General features: G+C 46.8%; 1 protein-coding gene across 2 annotated transcripts; it reads left to right on the plus strand.

Moving 5' to 3' along the window:
* The first annotated feature begins 309 nt into the window (after positions 1-309).
* On the plus strand, positions 310-18,536 carry AGTRAP (angiotensin II receptor associated protein). 2 transcript variants are annotated; one of them, XM_033159411.1, is made up of 5 exons: positions 310-497; positions 11,923-11,957; positions 12,425-12,536; positions 13,520-13,718; positions 18,339-18,536. In XM_033159411.1, exons 1-5 carry the CDS (start codon positions 471-473, stop codon positions 18,449-18,451), a joined length of 486 nt encoding a protein of 161 aa, XP_033015302.1. In that variant the 5' UTR covers positions 310-470; the 3' UTR covers positions 18,452-18,536. The 2 variants fall into 2 exon arrangements, with proteins under 2 accessions (XP_033015302.1, XP_033015304.1); XM_033159413.1 differs by lacking the exon at positions 18,339-18,536 and adding an exon at positions 13,939-14,179.
* The last annotated feature ends 138 nt before the right edge of the window (positions 18,537-18,674 follow it).

The following is an 18,674-nucleotide window of genomic DNA, read 5'->3' on the forward strand; positions in this document are numbered from 1 at the left end:
TTCCGTGGATACACCACTCCGCCTTCACAAAGGCAGGAAATAATAGACAGTTCGGTTTTATAAATTGCGGTTTTTATGTGTTCTGGGCTACCAGCCTTGAAATCTTAACTTCATTTTGGGAAAGCGGGAAGAGGCCTCTTCGGATCCCAGCAGCAGGTGGCTTTGCTGTGAGCCAGAGAGCGGCAGTCGCAGTGGCGCAGCTGCTGTTGCCAAAAGGGGCGCCACTCCGGAGCGGCTCCGGTTCCTGCAGCTGGCCGGGCTTTAGCGCTGCCCTTGTTGCCGAAGGAGGAGCCTCTCTCCCTCCCTCTCCCTCTCCGCCTGGAGGGAGTCACGGGTCGGCGGCAGGGCTGGACGGGGCGGAGCCCGCCCGGGAAGGGAAAAACGGAAGGCGAGGAAGTGATGCCAAGTCGAATTTGGGAGCCAGAAGCGGCGCGGCGCGAACGCTGCGCTCGGGCGGCTGGCGGGGCGTCATGGAAGTGCCCGCGGTGAACCTGAAGGTAGGCGCAGGAGAGGAAAGCGAGCGGGGAAGGAGGAGGTGCGAGGCGCAATTGCACAAGGGGCTTTCCCTTGGGAGAGGGGCTCGTGCGCAAGGGAAGGTGCAAGGCCTTGTACGTGGGTGCAGTTGGCAACTGAGTAGGAGGCAGGTGTGTTCGGGGGTGCAAGAGAAAGGGCTGGGGGGCTGGACGGGAGGCAGTGGGTGTGTCAAAGATGGGCTGGTATCCAGGTACGAGGCAGGGGGATGGACTGGTTGCTTGCATTTATATCCCACCTTTTGAGCTCAAGGTGGTTGGCATGGCTCTCCTCAGTTAATCCCCACAACAAGCCTGCGAGGTAGGCCTAGGTTGAGAGTAAGTGACTGGCCCAACGTCACCCAATGAGCTCCATGGCCAAGTTGTCATTCGAACCCAGGGCCGAGACTGTCATTCTAACTCCTGCACCACGCTGCCTCGCAGACTGGGCGTGTGTGCCCGAGAACATGGTTTTAGTAAGTTGGCAATGCTAGTAAGCAGAAGCACCCGGGGCAACTTGTATATTTGGCAGCCTGGGAAGTTTCCTAGAGGAGTTGATGTTTATGACGCGTATTCTTTGTTACAGGCAATGGTTTGTAAAACACGCACTGAACCTCTTTCTTCTGTTCTTTTCCTTGTAAAAGATAAGTAAGCGCGGAATGGCTGGTGCCTTTCTGGGAGGGGGAAGGTGTGCCTGGGATTAAGAGCAGGGATCGTTCCCTGCTTTTCCTTGCATCCGGGTTTTGGGTACTGAATGTCCATCCATGTGCAACGTTATTGCACTGGCTTTCTAAACATGCACTCCATAATAATAATAATAATAATGTATTTGTACCCCGCACATCTGACTGGGCTGCCTCAGTCGCTCTGGGCAGCTCCATGACTCTTGCATAGGAGATTCACGACACAAAAACTGACCCCTCTTTTCTGCAGAAAGACATCCATTTTCCACCCCACCTGCGGAACTATTTCCTAGCCGGTATATGTTTCCCAATGGAGCACCTTGCCACTTTCCCCTTTGAATTTTTTTTTACCCCTGCACCTGGGCCGATGTACTTGGAGGGCTTCATAGAATCAAAAGATGGTAGAGTTGGAAGGGAACCCCAAGGGCCATCTAGTCCAACCCCCCGCAATGCAGGGATCATAGCTGAAGAATCCCTGACAGAATGCTTAAAAACCCCCAAGGAAGGAGAGTCTACTACCACCTTCCATAGGAGACTGGAAAGTTCTTCCAAATATTTAGTTGGGATTGCCTTTCTTGCCATTTGAATCCATCGGTTCACGTCCTAGTCTCCGGAGCAGCAGAAAACGAGCTTGCTCCGTCTTCCATGTGACAACAGTTCAGATATTTCAAATTTCTCCAAAAACTCCTCCCCACCCCAACACCCCATGTGATGCAAAACATTGTCCTCCGATATGTCGAAATCCACACTCGGCCATGACCCACAAAATTCCTGCTAGTGGCGGTTTTTATTGCTGTCTCTGGCGTGGATCGCCAGCTCTAGGGAAAAACAAAACCTGCAATGCTTCTGGTTAAGTTTGGAGGTCATCACATGAAGATCTGATCACGTTAAAGGTTCCGTTCTTAGTTCGGGCTAACATACATACAGATAAACATAATTTTATTTGTATGCTGCCTTTCCATAGTTCAAACCATGCTCAAGGCGGCTTACCGCATTACAGACATAACAAAGGTAATCATAAACAATAAACATAAAAAATACACAACGAAATGGAACAATTTCCACCTAGATCATAAGAACATCTAAAACAAAACCCCATCATCTAGCCCAGCCACTGAGGTCCACCTCTGAGGGCCTAGGGAAGTTTTTAATGTCTGATATTTTATTGTATTTTATGTCTGATATTTTATTAATGTCTGATATTTTATTGTATTTTAAATATTTTGTTGGACGCCGCCCAGAGTGGCTGGGGAAACCCACCCGGATGGGCGGTGTATAAATAATAAATTATTATTATTATTATTATATTATAAACAAACCATCGTTTACAGGCACTAGTTAGCTCTCCTCTTCTGTCTGTTTGGCCCTGCCAGTTCTAAGATGCGGTGGCCTTACGATGCAGAGCAGCGGTTGCAAAAAATTACCCCCCCCCCCCGCACACAAATGCATGAACTATGGTTTGCAAAACCAACTTCAGACCACGGGTGGTTGTTCTGGTTTAACAGATGATTGCAGGCTTGGGTTGAGCACTTGCAATGAGGGATGGGCAGTTGGGGACCGCATGCCAGGGGCAGTGACTGGAGGCTATGGCTGGTGATTGCCTCTCATATGCGTGTGCAAGAGGCAAACTGAAAGTACCACTTGGGCACCCTGGGGGGCTGCTGTGAACCCCCCCCCCCAAAGGGTCACATGCCAGCTCTATGTTGCTGACATGTGTGCTGTACCATCATTTAAATTTCCAAACCATGGTTTGGTGTGATATAAGAAGCTGAAGTTGTCATGAATGAGTTTGAATGCTGTCTTAATTTGCTGCAGACTTGTTATTTGGCTTTGAGTAGCTTCTAGCCTGGTTTTTCCTTTCTGTCAAATGGAGGTCACGGTGGCCTCCCTTGCAGGGTCCTGCTGAAGCTGAATTTATTACACAGCACCAATATAAGATGCGTCCCTAGGCCTCTCAGCGTGCCTGCCTGCTGAGCTGATTTATCTGGTTAGCAAAGTGCACATAATGGGAGATGTCCTTTATTAATGTCGCCCCCTTCCATAGAGTACTCTATATGTAGAAACCTAGCTCATCAGGGTGATTTCTGAGCACAGATCCTCTTCCTTGACGTGTTAGTTTTCTAGCTGCAGGGAGAGTGGGCTTTGTTTCTCCGTGTCAACTCACAAATGTCGAGATAAGGTTTCTAAGTGGATAGTGCCTGTTGAAATTTAGAGAGTGAGAGCATGGCTCTTAACTTTATATGGAAGTTTTGGGGAGGACATTTGAAACTGAGGCGGAATTTGAAACTGCTTTGCTTTTTTGGCAGCCGTGTAAATCAAAGGTTCTGTGCTATGATCGGTTTGGTTAATTATTAAATGTAAGTGCTACTAAAACAAATTTTCTTTCCCTCCCCCCCCTCTCTCACACACACGTCTAAGCAGAGTTTGCTTATATCTCTCCCCCTTTTATGGGGGGATCCCCTAGAGAGTGGGGTGGGTGTGATTTTCTTATATGGCGAATCCTAAAATCCCTGTAGAATTCTTTTTTAGGAGATTTTGAGACAAGCAAGAAAGCTGTGCCAGAAGCTTCCTGAGATCCAAAGTCTCCTCCTGAAGAGGCAACCCTCTTTGCATGAATCAGGGGATTGAAACTAGGAGGTGGAAGTACACCAAAGGATGGAGCTCCTGCACCCTTAATAGTTGTTTCCTGCTGCCTTTAAAGGTGCGGCAGCCCTGTAATATATACTCAGAAGTAAATTCAGCGGGGCTTGCTCCCAGATAAGTGAGTGCTGCGTACAACTGCAGCCTTAAACTGCAGATTAAAGTGTTTTCCCTTGATGAGTCGTCGGGACTGACAATGAACAAAGTGGACAAGCGTTTGCAGAGATGCTTGCTAGGGTTGTGCCCATCTCCAGGAAACAAAGTTGAACCGATTGAACCTCCTTGTTCAGGGACAGTATACTGGTACCTCTGAATTAGCAGTTGCTTCAGGAAAAAAAGCAACACAGGAGTTTTTTATCTCTGTGCCCCGTTTATGATTTCTGGCTGACAATTGGAAGCTGGTCTACAGGGCTTTTTGGCCCAGTCCAACAAGGCAATTCTTATCTTTTACATAAATCCATGCCTTCCCCCTACATTCTTCTAGGGCTGCCAGCAAACTCCCAAGCAGCTGATTTTTTTCCTGTCTCAAGGCTACATAAAATGGGTTACTGTATATTTTCTTTGGGGAAGTCACTCTCACTCACTCTCTGTGTGTGTCCAACGTTAAATAAGGACAGGGGTCAGCAACCTAAGGCCCATGGGCCTGAAGCAGCCCGTGGAGGTCGTTTGACCGGCCCATGAGCCACCCCTGAACCAAGTTGCCCACTTGCGCGCTGCGCTAAACTGGCACAGTGCGGCTTGGGGACTCGCTTTCGTGGTGCCAAAAATCATGTCTGCGCAGACGCTGAAAATCGCAGGTATGCTCCCTCTCCCTCTCGCGATCTTGCCCACGGAGGGATCTCCGCGAGACCAATGCGGCCCAGGCAAGATAAACCTTTCTGACCCCCAAGCAAGGACTTCCTGATAACAGAAGACTGAGAGTCCTGCTGGATCAGACCAGTGGCCCACCTAGTCCAGCATCCTGTTCTCCCAGTGACCAACCAGACGCCCCAATTGGAAGGAGGACTCCAGGGCAAGGGCACTCTCCTCTCCTCTCCTGTGATTTCCAGCAATTGGTATTCAGAAAATTTACAGTACCGACGTTGGAGGCTAAGGTTGCCACCCATCCCTAGAAAGATAGGGTCACCCTGTTTTGGGACAAATGTCCGCCACTGCTTGGCCCTCTCCACTGCCCTGACCTGACCTCTCCTCCTCCGTCTGCCCTCAAGTCTCTTCTGAAGCCAGCATGGGCGAGAGGCTGTAGCTGTAGCTCAAGTCGCCTGTGGGAACCGGCCATCTACCTCTGGCCCCTGCCCATCCTCGTGAGTCAAGGGGAAAAGCAGGGCCAGGGTGGTGAGGGAGGCGGGAAGGTGGAGCATTTGGTATTGCAAATGTGTGTGCCCCTCAATCCCCACCCTCTGACCCATCCTGTATTTTGCCTGACCAAAGGTGGCAGCCCTAAGAGGCAGAGCATAGACATCGGGACCAGTAGCCATCAATAGCCGTCTCCTGGGCTTGCCGAATGGAAGGTTGGCGGTTCAAATCCCCGCAACGGGGTGCTCTGTCTCAGCTCCTGCCAACCTAGCAGTTCAAAAGCATGCTGGTGCAAGTAGATAAATAGGTACCACTACGGCGGGAAGTCAAATGGCGTTTCCATGTGCTCTGGCTTCCGTCACGGTGTTGCATTGTGTCAGAAGTGGTTTAGTCCTGTTGGCCACATGACCTGGAAAGCTGTCTGTGGACAAATGCTGGCTCCCTCTGCCTGATAGCGAAATGAGCGCCACAACCCCATAGTCTCCTTTGACTGGACTTAACTGTCCAAGGATCCTTTAGCTTTTTTTACCTTTACCATGAATTTGTCCAATCCTCTTTTAAAGCAGTCCTTTTAAGGCTGTTGCTGCCTCCTGTGGGGAGTGAGTTCCATAGATTAACTCTGTGCCGTGCAGACAAGGCCTTTCTTTTATCTGCCCTGAGTCTTCCAACATTCAGCTTCAGTGGATGGTCCCAAGTTCTAGTATTATGAGAGGGAACCAAGTTTTTCTTTAACGTGTCATTATCCTCACATTTGTTTATTTAAATAGCATTTCCAGCCAGAAAGGCTTCCAGTGTGGCTTGGATACAATCAGTCAAGACAAGGCAGGCTTGCAATCTATGTATGGAAACAAACAAACAAACAAACGGCATAAAAGGAAACAGGAATAGGGAGGGAAGAGGAGAAAATCAAACATGGGCACTTCTTAAAAATATTATCAATCATCACACACCCTGTTTTATCAGCAGGCAAGCCAAAATGCATCCCAACAGGACTACATCCCAGTGTGGTGTAGGGGTTAAGAGTGGTAGACTCATAATCTGGTGAACCGGGTTCACGTCTCCGCTCCTCCACATGCAGCTGCTGGGTGACCTTGGGCTAGTAACACTTCTCTGAAGTCTCTCAGCCCCACTCACCTCACAGAGTGTTTGTTGTGGGGGAGGAAGGGAAAGGAGAATGTTAGCCGCTTTGAGACTCCTTCGGGTAGTGAAAAGCGGGATATCAAATCCAAACTCTTCTTCTTCTTCTTCTTCTTAAATAGTTGTTCTTATTTATTAAATTTGTATACTGCTGTTCGTCCAAAGATCACAGGATAGTTCCCAGTATAAAAATACAAAATGAATGCACCGAATATATAATAAACAAAATCAAAATCAGTAACTCCCCTCCCATAAATGCATAGAAAAGGCCAGAGATGTAATGAAGGCACCTAAAGAGATGTAATGAAGGCACCAGGTGAGCCTCCCTGGGGAGAGCATTCCACAAATGGGGAGCCACTGCTGATAAGGCCCCGTTCTCGTGTTGCCACCCTCTGGACAGAGGAAGAAGGGCCTCAGATGATGACCACAGGGTTCAGGTCAGTTTATACAGGGAGAGGCGGCCCTTGGGGTATTGTGGTCCTGAGCTGTTTAAGGCTTTATAGGTCAAAACACTTTGAATTGGACCTGGAAACTAATTGGCAGCCAGTGCAGTCAGGCCAGGATTGCCATTATGTGCTCAAACAGTCTTGCCCCCATGAGCAACTTGGCTGCCGAATTCTGCACCAGCTGAAATTTCCAAACCATCTTCAGAGGTTGCCTCATGTATAACATGTTACAGTAATCTAACTTAGAGGTTACCAGAGCATAGACAACAGAAGTTAGGCTATCCTTGTCTGGACCACTTGGCACATTTTTGAGAGTTGGTGGTGGTGTCCTTTCTTGAATTTCACAACGATCACCTAGGCAAAGAGAACAAGGAAATGGCAATGACTGAGCAAACCGGGAACCAAAAAGAGGGTAGAGAACAGATGTTTCGGGTTGGATTCCTTTTATATGATGACCAGTGGTTACTTCATTACCGGTATTTCCTGAGCTGGGAAGAAAACATCATTCATTCACTGTGTGTCCTCTCTGATGTCTTCGTGTTCCCCAGATTTGCCCAATCATGACCAGTCACTGGTCTTGTCATTCTGGGGTTTTCTTAAAAATGAAAATAAAAGTGTAATCCAGATTGCTTTGCAAACCTACCTTTTAAAGAGCTCCCTTAAAGAATGCAAAACGTATCTGCTGATGCATAACTCATGGAAGTAGTAATTTCCCCCCAGATGCTGGTTTTTATTTTATTTATTTATTTTGTTCCTTGAGTGCAGTGTGAAATGCCTGTTCTTTTAGATTCATGGTGCTGCATCTAGGTCCTGAAGTTCTAGTAGGTCAGCTTCATTTGCTGGTCCCACTAGGGTGAGAAGTGGCAAGCAGGTGTTTATATACCACCCTCTAACAAAATATTAGAGCAGCTTGCAGCAGTATCAGTTTTTAAAAAAGCATTAAGAGCAGCACAAAACTATTTTTTTAAAAAAAGAAAATTGCACAGGGCTGTTGTCATAAAAAACAACAACCAAGTTTCAAGAGACACCTGAAAGTCAAAAGTGGGCATGTGCCCTAGCTAGCTGCTATTGGCTTAGCTGCTGTGATGTCACAGAAAGATAAGGCAGCTCCTGGGAGATCATAAGAATCTTAGCTCTGGAGGTTTTTATGGGTCTGTTTTCTTTGGTCTGCGGCCAATAATGAATAAAACAAAGGCCTTTGTGGCGGCCTTGAAAGTTGATCTCCATTTTTTGGCATCTCCTCAGTGGGTCCCCTCTCGCAGCCTTGAGGGAGAGGTTGTGGCACTGTGTGCTTATGGATCGATTTGCAAATAGGCTGTCTCGGTGAGTTTTGGGGAGGGAAAAAAAATCAAGAACACCTTGAGGAATTCTAAAACTCCCAGCTATTCCTGACTCCTTGCGAACCAGTCTTAATACTTTGTAATGAATTGCTGGCTTTTGTGAGAGTTTCTTTTCTCCCCTCGCACCAAAAAACACCCCCCCAAGCCCACAAGCAATTATGCTTCAAAGGTTATAAAATGTTTACCAGGTTCCTGCCGGCAGAGACCACCCCCCCCCTCCAGTTTTTCATTCTGTAAGCCATAAGGGGGCAATTAATTTTGTCAAAAGTCCAGCTGTGTTTGCAGAGGGTCTCAGTGTTAATCGTGTGGTGGTGTCTAGGGCATTTCCAGAGCTTGGAGAGGAGCATTTTTTTTTTTTAATTAGCTGTGGGTTGTTTTTTTTTAAATGAATGTTGCATATTGAATAGATGGCTGGGGGGCCCCAGATTTTTAATTAGCCAAGGTCTTTTTTAATGATTGTTGCATATTGGCTAAACACCCCCGTCCCCAGAAGCATTGCTGGTTAATATAATTGGACATTTTTTAAAAAGCTGTCAGCTTAGCTGTTGAATATATTAAACGCTGTCAGTTTCAATGATTAATATACAAAATTATATTTTCCCTGTTTGCTTAGGGCTTTTTAAAGAGAATTAGTGATAACGGCATTGCGACATGTTACTGGTTCAGGAAATTGACAAATCTCCAGTGGCATTTCACTGGCCTATGTATATATCTTATATATGTGGTCTCTTGTTGTTTTTCCATTCCTTTGACAGATGGATGTTTTACTCTACTTTTCAGTCAGGATTGGCTCTCACCGAATCTTACACTGGACCAGAAACTTTCAAGGATTTTATTGTTTGCATGTACATTATTTTAATATGCTAAGACAATGGGCTGTATCCAATTTAGTTGGATATAACTAAGCTCTACTCAAAAGTAGAAGTCAATCAACCTGAGTAAGACTAACATGGGAGACAGCCTAATATCTTAAGCATGTGGTGGTAGAGGCTTGGTAGGGAAGGAAGGGACCTTCTCACATGCTCAGAGGAACTTTAAGAATATTAAGAATTATTTTGCTGGACTGCGCCAAAAATCCAGCATCCTGTTTTCTGACTGCAGCTAACCAAATGCCTCTGAAGAGCTCACAAATGGAGGGCCTATGCCCATAACATCTGGCATTCAGAGGTATACTGCACCTGCCAATGGAGGTTTTGTTTGGCTCATAGCTGGTGAAAGATTTGTTTATCTATTATTACATTTCACTCATGTATCTATTAAAACATGTTACATGTTATTGCATCCAGACACATAGATGTTGACATGTTTCAATCCCTTTCAATTATTTGTAGTTGTTTTTCATTGTCTTTAACTTTGATGATTTTAATATGTCTTTGTAACTTGCTTAGAGGTTTTGTTGCACCATCAAGTGCTATATATAAATTTTGTTCAATGAAAGAAACAAATTTAATGAATTTCTATTCTACTGTTCTTCCAAGGAGCTCAGGAAAGGCATGTATGGTTTTCTCCACCTGCTCCCCTCCTTATTTTATGCTCACAACAACCCTGTGAGGCTGGTTATGCTATGAGAGGCAGCAAGCCGCCCAGGATCACTCAGTGAACGTCATGTGGCCGAGTGGGGGATTTGAACCCCAGTCTCCCAGGTCCTAGTCCAGAACTCTAACCACCACACCAACCCTGGGTCTCTCCATCTGTCCCCCATAAAACAAATTTTAGTAAGCCATTCAAGCTGGTTTAATCAGCTTGGGGGTACTTTTGTGTTGCTTTTGCACCACAGGGGCCGTCCCCCGGGATTGTCTTAAACCCTAGGCTGAATTCTATAGGAAAGAAGCTGTGGAAAATGGATGCTTGGCACAAATTTCTGGACTGGGATGTTTGCCCAGTTGCGTCAATAACAACAATCTACATTCTGTTGTCATCGCAGGTCAGAAAGGACACATTGCTCCTAAAACACAAACACCCTTGTATGCTTTCTGCTTCCAGGTTCTCAGTTATTTCTTAGCAATTTTATTTCATGCTGCCTCATACCAGGAAGAGGGAAACGGGTTATGAATGCATTTGGCGCTGCTTTAAAACATTGCAAAATCACTGAAAAAACAGGTCTTGTTTAGAACTTGCATAGAGCCGCAAATATTAATAAAATTAGTTTATTAAAGTGTACGGTAGCTACTAAGGTTTTCATACCTTAGTTTTCGAACAGCTTAGTTGTCAAACTTTTTGGCTCCCTAACGCTGCAAACCCAGAAGTGACTATTCTGGTTTGCGAACTATTTTTGGAAGCTGAACGTCCGACTGGGCTGCTGTGGCTTCCGATTGGCTGCAGGACTTTCCTGCAGCCAAACAGAAGCCGCACTTTGGTTTCAGAAAGTTTTGGAAGTCGAACAGACTTCCAGAATGGATTCCATATGACTCCCAAGCTACTGCTGCAATTCCTTAAAGCTGTGGTGGGGCATCTGTGGCTCTGCAGGTGTTGTCTCAGATGAAACCCAACCAAAGGAGGTCACCTACCTTCACCCCCACTTCCCAGCCACTGCTGAAATTCCCATTGTGATTCCTTATCTGCCTTTGAACCCTGGGAAGGTGGAGGCTCCTTTGGGGTGGGGGTGGGGTGGGGTGGCTTCCCATGTTTAGGAAATTGGCAAGTTAACTGTTCTGGATGGGGTTGTACTCCCTCTGAAGAAGCAGGTGCGTAGCTTGGGAGCACTCCTGAATACATCACTGTCACTAGAGACCCAAGTGTGTGGCTAAGAGTGCCTTTTACCAGCTTCGTCTGGTTCGCCAACTACAGCCATACCTGGATGGGATAGCCTGTTGGGTTTTCTTAATATTGAGGTGGTCAATGGTGCTACTCAGAGGTGTGTGTTTGTAATTATAACCTGCATGGCAGCACACCTGTGAGCTCTTGACAATACAGCACACCTGAGGTTACCTTAACAATTTACCGGTAGCTAATTAGCAGGGGGAGTTTACCTGCTGCACCGAATGCAGCGATGTGATAGGGTAATTGATTTTTTTGAAAACTGTATTTAAGTTGACCAAATGCTTTGCATGGAACTGGCTGGTGTAGAGTGGTGAGTTGCAGTTGTTTGATTATTATTTAAAAATAAAAGATAAGCAAAGATATTGCGGGCAAGTTTTTATTCCATCACCCCAGTTGCTACGCAAACTTGGTTGGCGAAATAAGTCCAACATAGCCTGACCACTGTAGTCCGTGCACTGGTGACTTTGGGGCTAGATGACTGCAATGCGCTCTGTGTGGGGTTGCCCTTGGATCTGGTTCAGAACGCTGCGTCCAGATTGCTGACAGGCGCTTCTGGTCGAAAACTTGGAACACCCTTTTTAAAGCACTGGCTGCCCATCTACTGCCGAGCCAGGTTCAAGATTCTTCCAGTAATTTGCAAAGCCCTGAACAACTTACCGGTAGGTCCATGATACCTCAAGGATCGCCTGAACCCTCATATGCTGGTTTGATCACTAAAGATCGTCTGCAGGAGTGTCGCTGGTCATTCTGCAAGTTGGTGAGGCTCATTAGACAACAATGAGTAACTGAGCCTTTAGTGCCATCGGCCCAGTCCTGTGGAACTTTCTGCCACTAGAGATTCAGCCAGGTGCGCCTTCTGCGCCACCTTTCCAACGCCTGCTGAAAACCTTTCTGTTCCGCCAGGCTGATGTAGGCAATTCAGAGTACTTTCCCCACAATGTTATGCTGATATTAGCTTTTAACTCTCTTGCTCTTAACTTGTTTTTAACTTTTTACGATTTTATTATTTTATACTGCTGTAAACTGTTGCGATAAATTCCTATGGCACAGCACTATCTAGATATTTTGGGAGATTAATAATCAGGCTACATTATTTTTTCCTTTCCACTTGCAGGCTATCGTCCTGGTACACTGGCTGTTGACGACATGGTAAGTTAGTAATACTGCGTTTAATTACGATAATTGGTTGATTAATTCATTTGTTGCACACCCTTCCTAGTAAGGGGTGCCTGTCTCCATCCCTATTAACTTTCAAGAAGAATTTGAAAATGCTCCTTGTAACCTAGGTGCATTTGCTGGCTGAAGAATACTGTTGTTGTTTTTAAGTGTTTTTGGAATGATTTAATCATGCTGTCAATGGCTACTAGCCAGGGTGGCTTTGCTCTCCCTCCACAGTTGGAGGTAGCAATGCTTCTGAATACCAGTTGCTGGAAAGGGCATGAGGCGGGAGTTGCTCTTGTGTTCGAATCCTGATTCTGGGTTTCCTGTTGACACATCCGGTTGGCCATTGTGTAAACAGGATGCTGGACTAGATGGGTTATTGGCCGGATCCAGCAGGCTCTTCTTACATTTTTATTTTCTTTCTTTTGCTCTTTATTCTCTTCTACCCTGGACAGGGGCTGCATGGCATCTTGGTTGCCAATTTCCTACCCATGGGGTAACTTCACCATTCTTGCCCTGGGTGTCTGGGCAGTGGCCCAGAGGGATTCTATTGATGCAATCCTCATGGTAAGTTGTTGTTTGTTGTTGTTGTTGTTGTTTTTAACCCACCCAAATCACTGTTATGAATACATTTGCCTGATGAAAAAGGATTCTGGTGGATTTGTTGATTTCAAGGTGGATGCCCCTAGTTTTAACATGCCTATGAGAGGTGGGCTGGTCACCATGGTACAATTAGGACCTGTAACAAAGCCTTGCCGCCTGGAATCTTTTTATTCAGGCTGCCTGCCTGCCAGCCAGCTGTACCCTTGTTTCAGGATACTCCATTCCACTCCTTCCAGTTTCACATCTCCCCTCCCTTTACAGCAAAAGGTCTCTGGAGGTGCTGCCTGTTCCCAAGTGCCCTGACTTTGCAGTGCTTGGAAATGTTGCCGGGCGGGGGGGTGGGTGGGTGTTGAGACACGGGTTATGCTTCTGCAAACTGTTGAACCTCTCCACGCCAGCTGATGGCCTTCTTCTTGTGCATGCACGATTGTTTTTTTGGCACTCAAGAGAATGAGCCTGCTATTGGTATATACTGGAGATGGGAAGGCGGTTGCCCTCTAGTTGTTGTTGAACCACAAACCGCCATCATTCCTGGCTGTTGTACCAAGTCAGCTGGGGCTGATGAGAGTCGAATGACATCTGGAGAGCTGCAGGTTCCCTGGTTTATAGGCTATATCGGTTGGTCCTCCGTCCCTGAAATAGACCCTCACTTGCCTTTACTGCCCCCGGCCCGGCAACCTCCATCACAACAATGCCTTTTGTTCATGGAGAGCTGGGCAACCTGTGTGGTCCGCTGTCTGTGGTTGAACTCCGCTTCTCATCATCCCTGACAGTTGGCTGTGCTGGCTGGGACTAATGGGAGTTGTAGTTCAGAAATGCTTGCCTTCAACTTCCCCCAGCTGCCTCCATCGCTACCAGAGAGACCACAGACGATCCCCGTCCTTGACTTCATAGGCTATATGAAGGGAAGGATGAGTGGTGTCTTGTACCCTTTTCTCTCCTTCCAGTTCCTCACTGGGCTTCTGCTGACGATCCTGACGGACATAATACACTTCAGCCTGTATTACCCTCAGTCATCTTCGCTGCCCGACACCACCCGTTTCAGCGCCGGCATGGCCATCTTCAGCCTCCTCCTCAAGCCCTTGTCTTGCTTCTTCGCCTACCAGATGTACCGGGAACGTGGAGGAGAGTATGCCTTCAACCTAGGTAGGCGGCCATTGCTCAATCGGCGCCTGGGTTTTGGTCCTCTGTGAATGGTCCCGGCCCTCGTGTTCTCTCCCATGTGGCCCACCATGTTCTTTGGCCCTGCCAATCTTAGCTAAACTCCCGCCCCTTCTTTTCTCTCTATTGTCAGCTTCCCGTTCATCTTTCTTCTTAAGTCGTGCATCCTTTTCTCCCTCTATGTTTGATTTCTTTTCCCTTGCAGACTGGGAGCCTTCGTCGGAGCGATATTCTGCCCGGGATGGTATTGACTTCACTGCTTTATCCCTTATTTGCCATTGCTGAAATGCCTTCCTCTTTTGTTTATCAAGTTTTCTTGCCTTTTTATGCACCTCTGCTCATTTGGAGACAAGCATTAGCCTCCATCTTCCTCCTGGAAGCTTTTAAAAGCACTTTTTAATGAAGATCAACAAATATGAGGAGAAAATGTCTCTGAGAGCAAGATGGCCGCCCTTAAGGCAGTAGAGGCATTTTGATAGGAAGAGTAGCTCTGAGAGCAAGATGGCCGCCCTTATGACATGAGGAATATCTTGGGGAGCAAGATGGCCACCCTTAAGGCAGTAGAGGCATTTTGATAGGAAGAGTAGCTCTGAGAGCAAGATGGCCGCCCTTATGACATGAGGAATATCTTGGGGAGCAAGATGGCCACCCTTAAGGCAGTAGAGGCCTTTTGATAGGAAGAGTAGCTCTGAGAGCAAGATGGCCACCCTTAAGGCAATAGAGGCCTTTTTACATGAGGAATATCTTGGGGAGCAAGATGGCCGCCCTTAAGGCAGTAGAGACCTTTTGATAGGAAGAGTAGCTCTGAGAGCAAGATGGCAGCCCTTATGACATGAGGAATATCTTGGGGAGCAAGATGGCAGCCCTTAAGGCAGTAGAGGCCTTTTGATAGGAAGAATAGCTCTGAGAGCAAGATGGCCACCCTTAAGGCACTAGAGGTCTGTTGATATGAAGAATAGCTCTGTAAAATAGGCCCTTTGATATGAGGGTGTGTAGCCTTGGCAACAGAAATGTAAGCACAGGGGTAGCCCATGTGGTGTTTCTAGATGTTGGACTACGACTCCCATCATCCCTTGACCGCTAGCCATGCTGGCTGGGGCTAATGGGATTTGGGAGTCCCGACATCACCTGCCAGCTACTCCTAGTGTACAAACTGCCGTGGCTTTTGAGCAGGCTTCCTCAAACTCGGCCCTCCAGATGTTTTTGACCTACAACTCCCATGATCCCTAGCTAGCAGTCTCAAAACATCTGGAGGGCTGAGTTTGAGGAAGCCTGCTTTTGAAGTTCTTAATTTTTTTAAAGACTTCTTTGATTCCCTTTAGCAAGCTACGATTCCAAGAGGGAAGCCATATATCTCTCTGGAATCAGCTTAGGGCCAAGGTTCTTGCAACAATTTTTACTTGCACTGTTTGGATTCAGGTATCCCCCAGCTGTGATGAGAGAATTAAGCTTCGATGATCACAGTATTCAGCAGAGAAGGGAATAAAATCCTGTCAACTTACTCTGTGCAGCCTTTTTATTTATGTCCCTGTCCCATGGTGCGGTTAAGAATGATGCAAAAAAGGAGTGACACCCTCCTTTTCAGAAAGGTGTCCTCCATATCTGTATTCTGCAAAAAAAGAGGGATTTAATTACCGTAAATCAGATGTGGGGTACCTTTAGCTCTTTAGTTTCCTGCTCCTGATTTGTAAGAACATTTTGGGGATCTCTAAAGACTGGTTCACCTTTTATGGTGGAATTTCCCTGTTGTGTTTTTTGGGTTTTTTATGGGGGGGGGGACCTTTTGGGACTCAAAGATATCGGTTCTACCAGAGCACATTGTCTCTTCAAAGAAGCAAGGAGTGTTGATGGCAGCTTAATAGTTCCGATTCATCCTTTTCAACCATCATTTTGTTGATAGCCGTGTCCTTTGAGCCATATTTGGACCCTTCTGCTTCTGGGCCTGTTTGCAAACTGCAGGGAATGAGGTCAGTGGAGGAAACACAAGTCTTAACCACAAAGGCCGCCTGAAATAACCATACATAATATCAAGCTAAAGTCAGAGGTACACCACACCACAAATTTTAAACACATCCATCACACACTTGTGAGAGCCAGCGTAGTGCAGTGGTTATTGTATTATGAAAAAGTTTTAATAAAAACTTGTTTTTTGGGGTTTTTAAAAAAATGAGTTTAATGATTAAATGAGGTTGCAGAGGTGAACCATGTGTGGCACCTTGAGTTCCTCTTAGGTAAATGTGGGACATAAATGCAATGAAATAAGCACACAAATCTCCCCAGAGAATCCTGGGAATTGTTGTTTTCTCCTACAGAACTATAGTTCCCAGAACCCTTAACCTACAGTTCCCAGGATTCTTTGGGTGAAAGTCATGTGCTTTGGGTGTGCTTTGAATGTATGGTGTGGATCTCTACTTAGTTCTACTAAGAGGACACACATTAATATTAACGGGCCTAAGTTAGTTGTGTTCATTAATTTCAGTGGGTCTACTCTCAATTCAACTAATGTTGGCTACAACCCATCTCATGGAAAAAAGAGTTTTTTATATATAGAAAGCATGCTGTCCAAATATATTTCCCGAGGAAGCTGAACTCAGCGGTGCTTACTTCTGAGCAAAATGCATGGACTAGCAATTTGTCTACTCACAAACCAGTTCCACTGTGTTCAGTGGGCCTTACTCCCACTGAATTGCTGAGTTCAGACTCCTCCATCTCTTGCGCAGCAACTCTTTAGTAAAAATAATAATGAGTTTCCAAACTGTGCTTCTGAGGAATTTTAATTTAACGTGAAGTGAGCTCTGACAGATTTGGACCAAGTCACTATTGAGGGCTGAATCCTTTCCCCAACAGTGAACCAGATGAGATATTGGGGGGGGGGGGCTGCATTCAATGCCCTCTTGTTTGTCAACAGCACCTGATATCCAAGGAAAGACTGCCTCTGCACATGGAGGCTCAACTTTCATTGACCAGAATAACTTAATATTCTTTGGAATCATTTAAGTCCTAAGAAACACTGTGATATTTTACACATTTAAACAAAGCAACACTTGAATTGAAACCTAACAAAAACAGAAATCTTACTAAAGGCCAGTGTCCTGCTGCTATCAATGACCAGAAATCACACAAGTGGGGCATATATCTATAATGGTGTTCCCTCCATTTCAGGGGTGGTGAACACTTGCCCCTCATGGTTGCTGGACTACACATGAACTACAACTCCCATCATCCCTTCCTGGGGGTTAAATGGAGGCTGGAGGGCTACAGATTCTTCCTCGGGCCCAAAGACCACCACTTGCCTTTACTTCCCTCTAGCTGCTTCTGTTGTAACTCTATTACTGCCATGTGCCTTCATTGACCCAGGCTACCTCCATCACAACTCTGCTCTCTTTTAATGGACGAGGAACCTTTAGCATCCAAATTTTGCTGGATTCCAGCACCATTCTCACGTTCTCTTCCAGCACCATTCTCACGTTCAGAAGGTCACAGGTGCCTGCCTCTGTTCTAAAAGCTGGCCTTTAGAGGTAGACTGTCTCTGGTTTGGGAGGCTCAGTTTAGCTTTGGTGGTCAACAGCTCCATCATAGATAGACCCCAGGGATGCGGGTGGCGCTGTGGTCCAAACCACTGAGTCGCTTGGGCTTACCGATCAGAAGGTCAGTGGTTTGAATCCCTGTGACAGGGTGAGCTCCCGTTGCTCTGTCCCAGCTCCTGCCAACCTAGCAGTTCGAAAGTACACAAGTGTAAGTAGAGAAATAGGTACAACAGTGACAGGAAGGTAAGCAGCATTTCCGTGCGCTCTGGTTTCCGTCACGGTGTCCTGTTGTGCCAGAAGCGGTTTAGTCAAGCTGGGCACATGACCCAGACAGCTGTCTGCGGACAAAGGCCGGCTCCCTCGGCCTGAAAGCGAGATGAGCGCCGCACCCCATAGTCGCCTTTGACAGGACCTAACCATCCAGGGGCCCTTGACCATTATTTACCTTACCATAGATAGACCCAAGCTCCCGGAATTTACCAAACTATTTTAAAAGTCATCTAAGACTGGGCCAATGGAGTCCAGAGTGTTTGCATAAAGAAGGTACCGTAGAGCATGTGCAGAGTGCTTCCCCACCTAGTCGCTCACAGCAACCCAAAGTGCCACCTGAGAAGCAAGGTTTCCCAGACACAAAGCACCTCTTCCGATAATCCCTCGTTTTGGAAATTAATCACTGGCAATGGACAACGAAGTGCAATGGCTAAGGGAACTTGTGACTCTCCAAACATGGTTGGGCTGCCAACTCCCATCAGCCAGCATGGCCAATAGGGACAAGGATGGGATTTGGTGTCCTTCAGCAAGGCTGGAGGCAGAATTGAGAAGGAAGCAGTGGCAGTAAAGGCAAGTGATGGTCTGGTTCATTGATGGGGAACCTGCAGCATTTCAGATGACAGGTTCCAATTCCCATCAGCCCCAGCTGCCATGGTCAGTGGTTCCTAGGGGCAGCGAAGACAAGTGATGGTCTAATTCACGGATTGGAAACTTACAGCTCATCCCAGCACGGAGATTCTTGCTAGGAACACCTTGAACCCGAATCCAAACGCTAAAAGCTGTCGCTTTCCCCTTTCCTTCTGCGCAGGTGTCCTCAACGTCGGGCAGGACCGCAGCTCATACCAGCCCATCGACCACCCAGAGCCGCCGCGCACCTACCCAGACGTGGCTACCAAGGCCCCCCCGCCTCCCCCTTATTGAGGCATCCCCTGAGCCGTCCAAAGAACACTGGGCCCTTTCCGTGCTGCGTTGGGGAAGAAAACCGTCTTCGCCCCTTACCCACAACCCCACTTCTTCCTCCCCACCAGAGGAAGCGGGGTTTCTTAAAACCAGTGGGGGGGGGACTTTGGCGACAAAGCAACCTGTGGCTTCTCGGTCCTCCTGAATGACTTGAGGGTTTTCTCATAGTTTCTGCCGCAAATCC

The sequence above is a fragment of the Lacerta agilis genome, chromosome 8 (genome assembly GCF_009819535.1).
Source record: "Lacerta agilis isolate rLacAgi1 chromosome 8, rLacAgi1.pri, whole genome shotgun sequence".
NCBI lineage: Eukaryota > Metazoa > Chordata > Lepidosauria > Squamata > Lacertidae > Lacerta > Lacerta agilis.

What these genes read in the sequence shown, in the direction of transcription:
- AGTRAP (XM_033159411.1), top strand. Translation starts at nt 471, where the DNA reads ATGGAAGTGCCCGCGGTGAACCTGAAG. An exon ending in CACTGGCTGTTGACGACATG is followed by an intron (nt 11,958 to 12,424) that starts GTAAGTTAGTAA and finishes TACCCTGGACAG; the next exon opens with GGGCTGCATGGCATCTTGGT. An exon ending in AGAGTATGCCTTCAACCTAG is followed by an intron (nt 13,719 to 18,338) that starts GTAGGCGGCCAT and finishes CCTTCTGCGCAG; the next exon opens with GTGTCCTCAACGTCGGGCAG.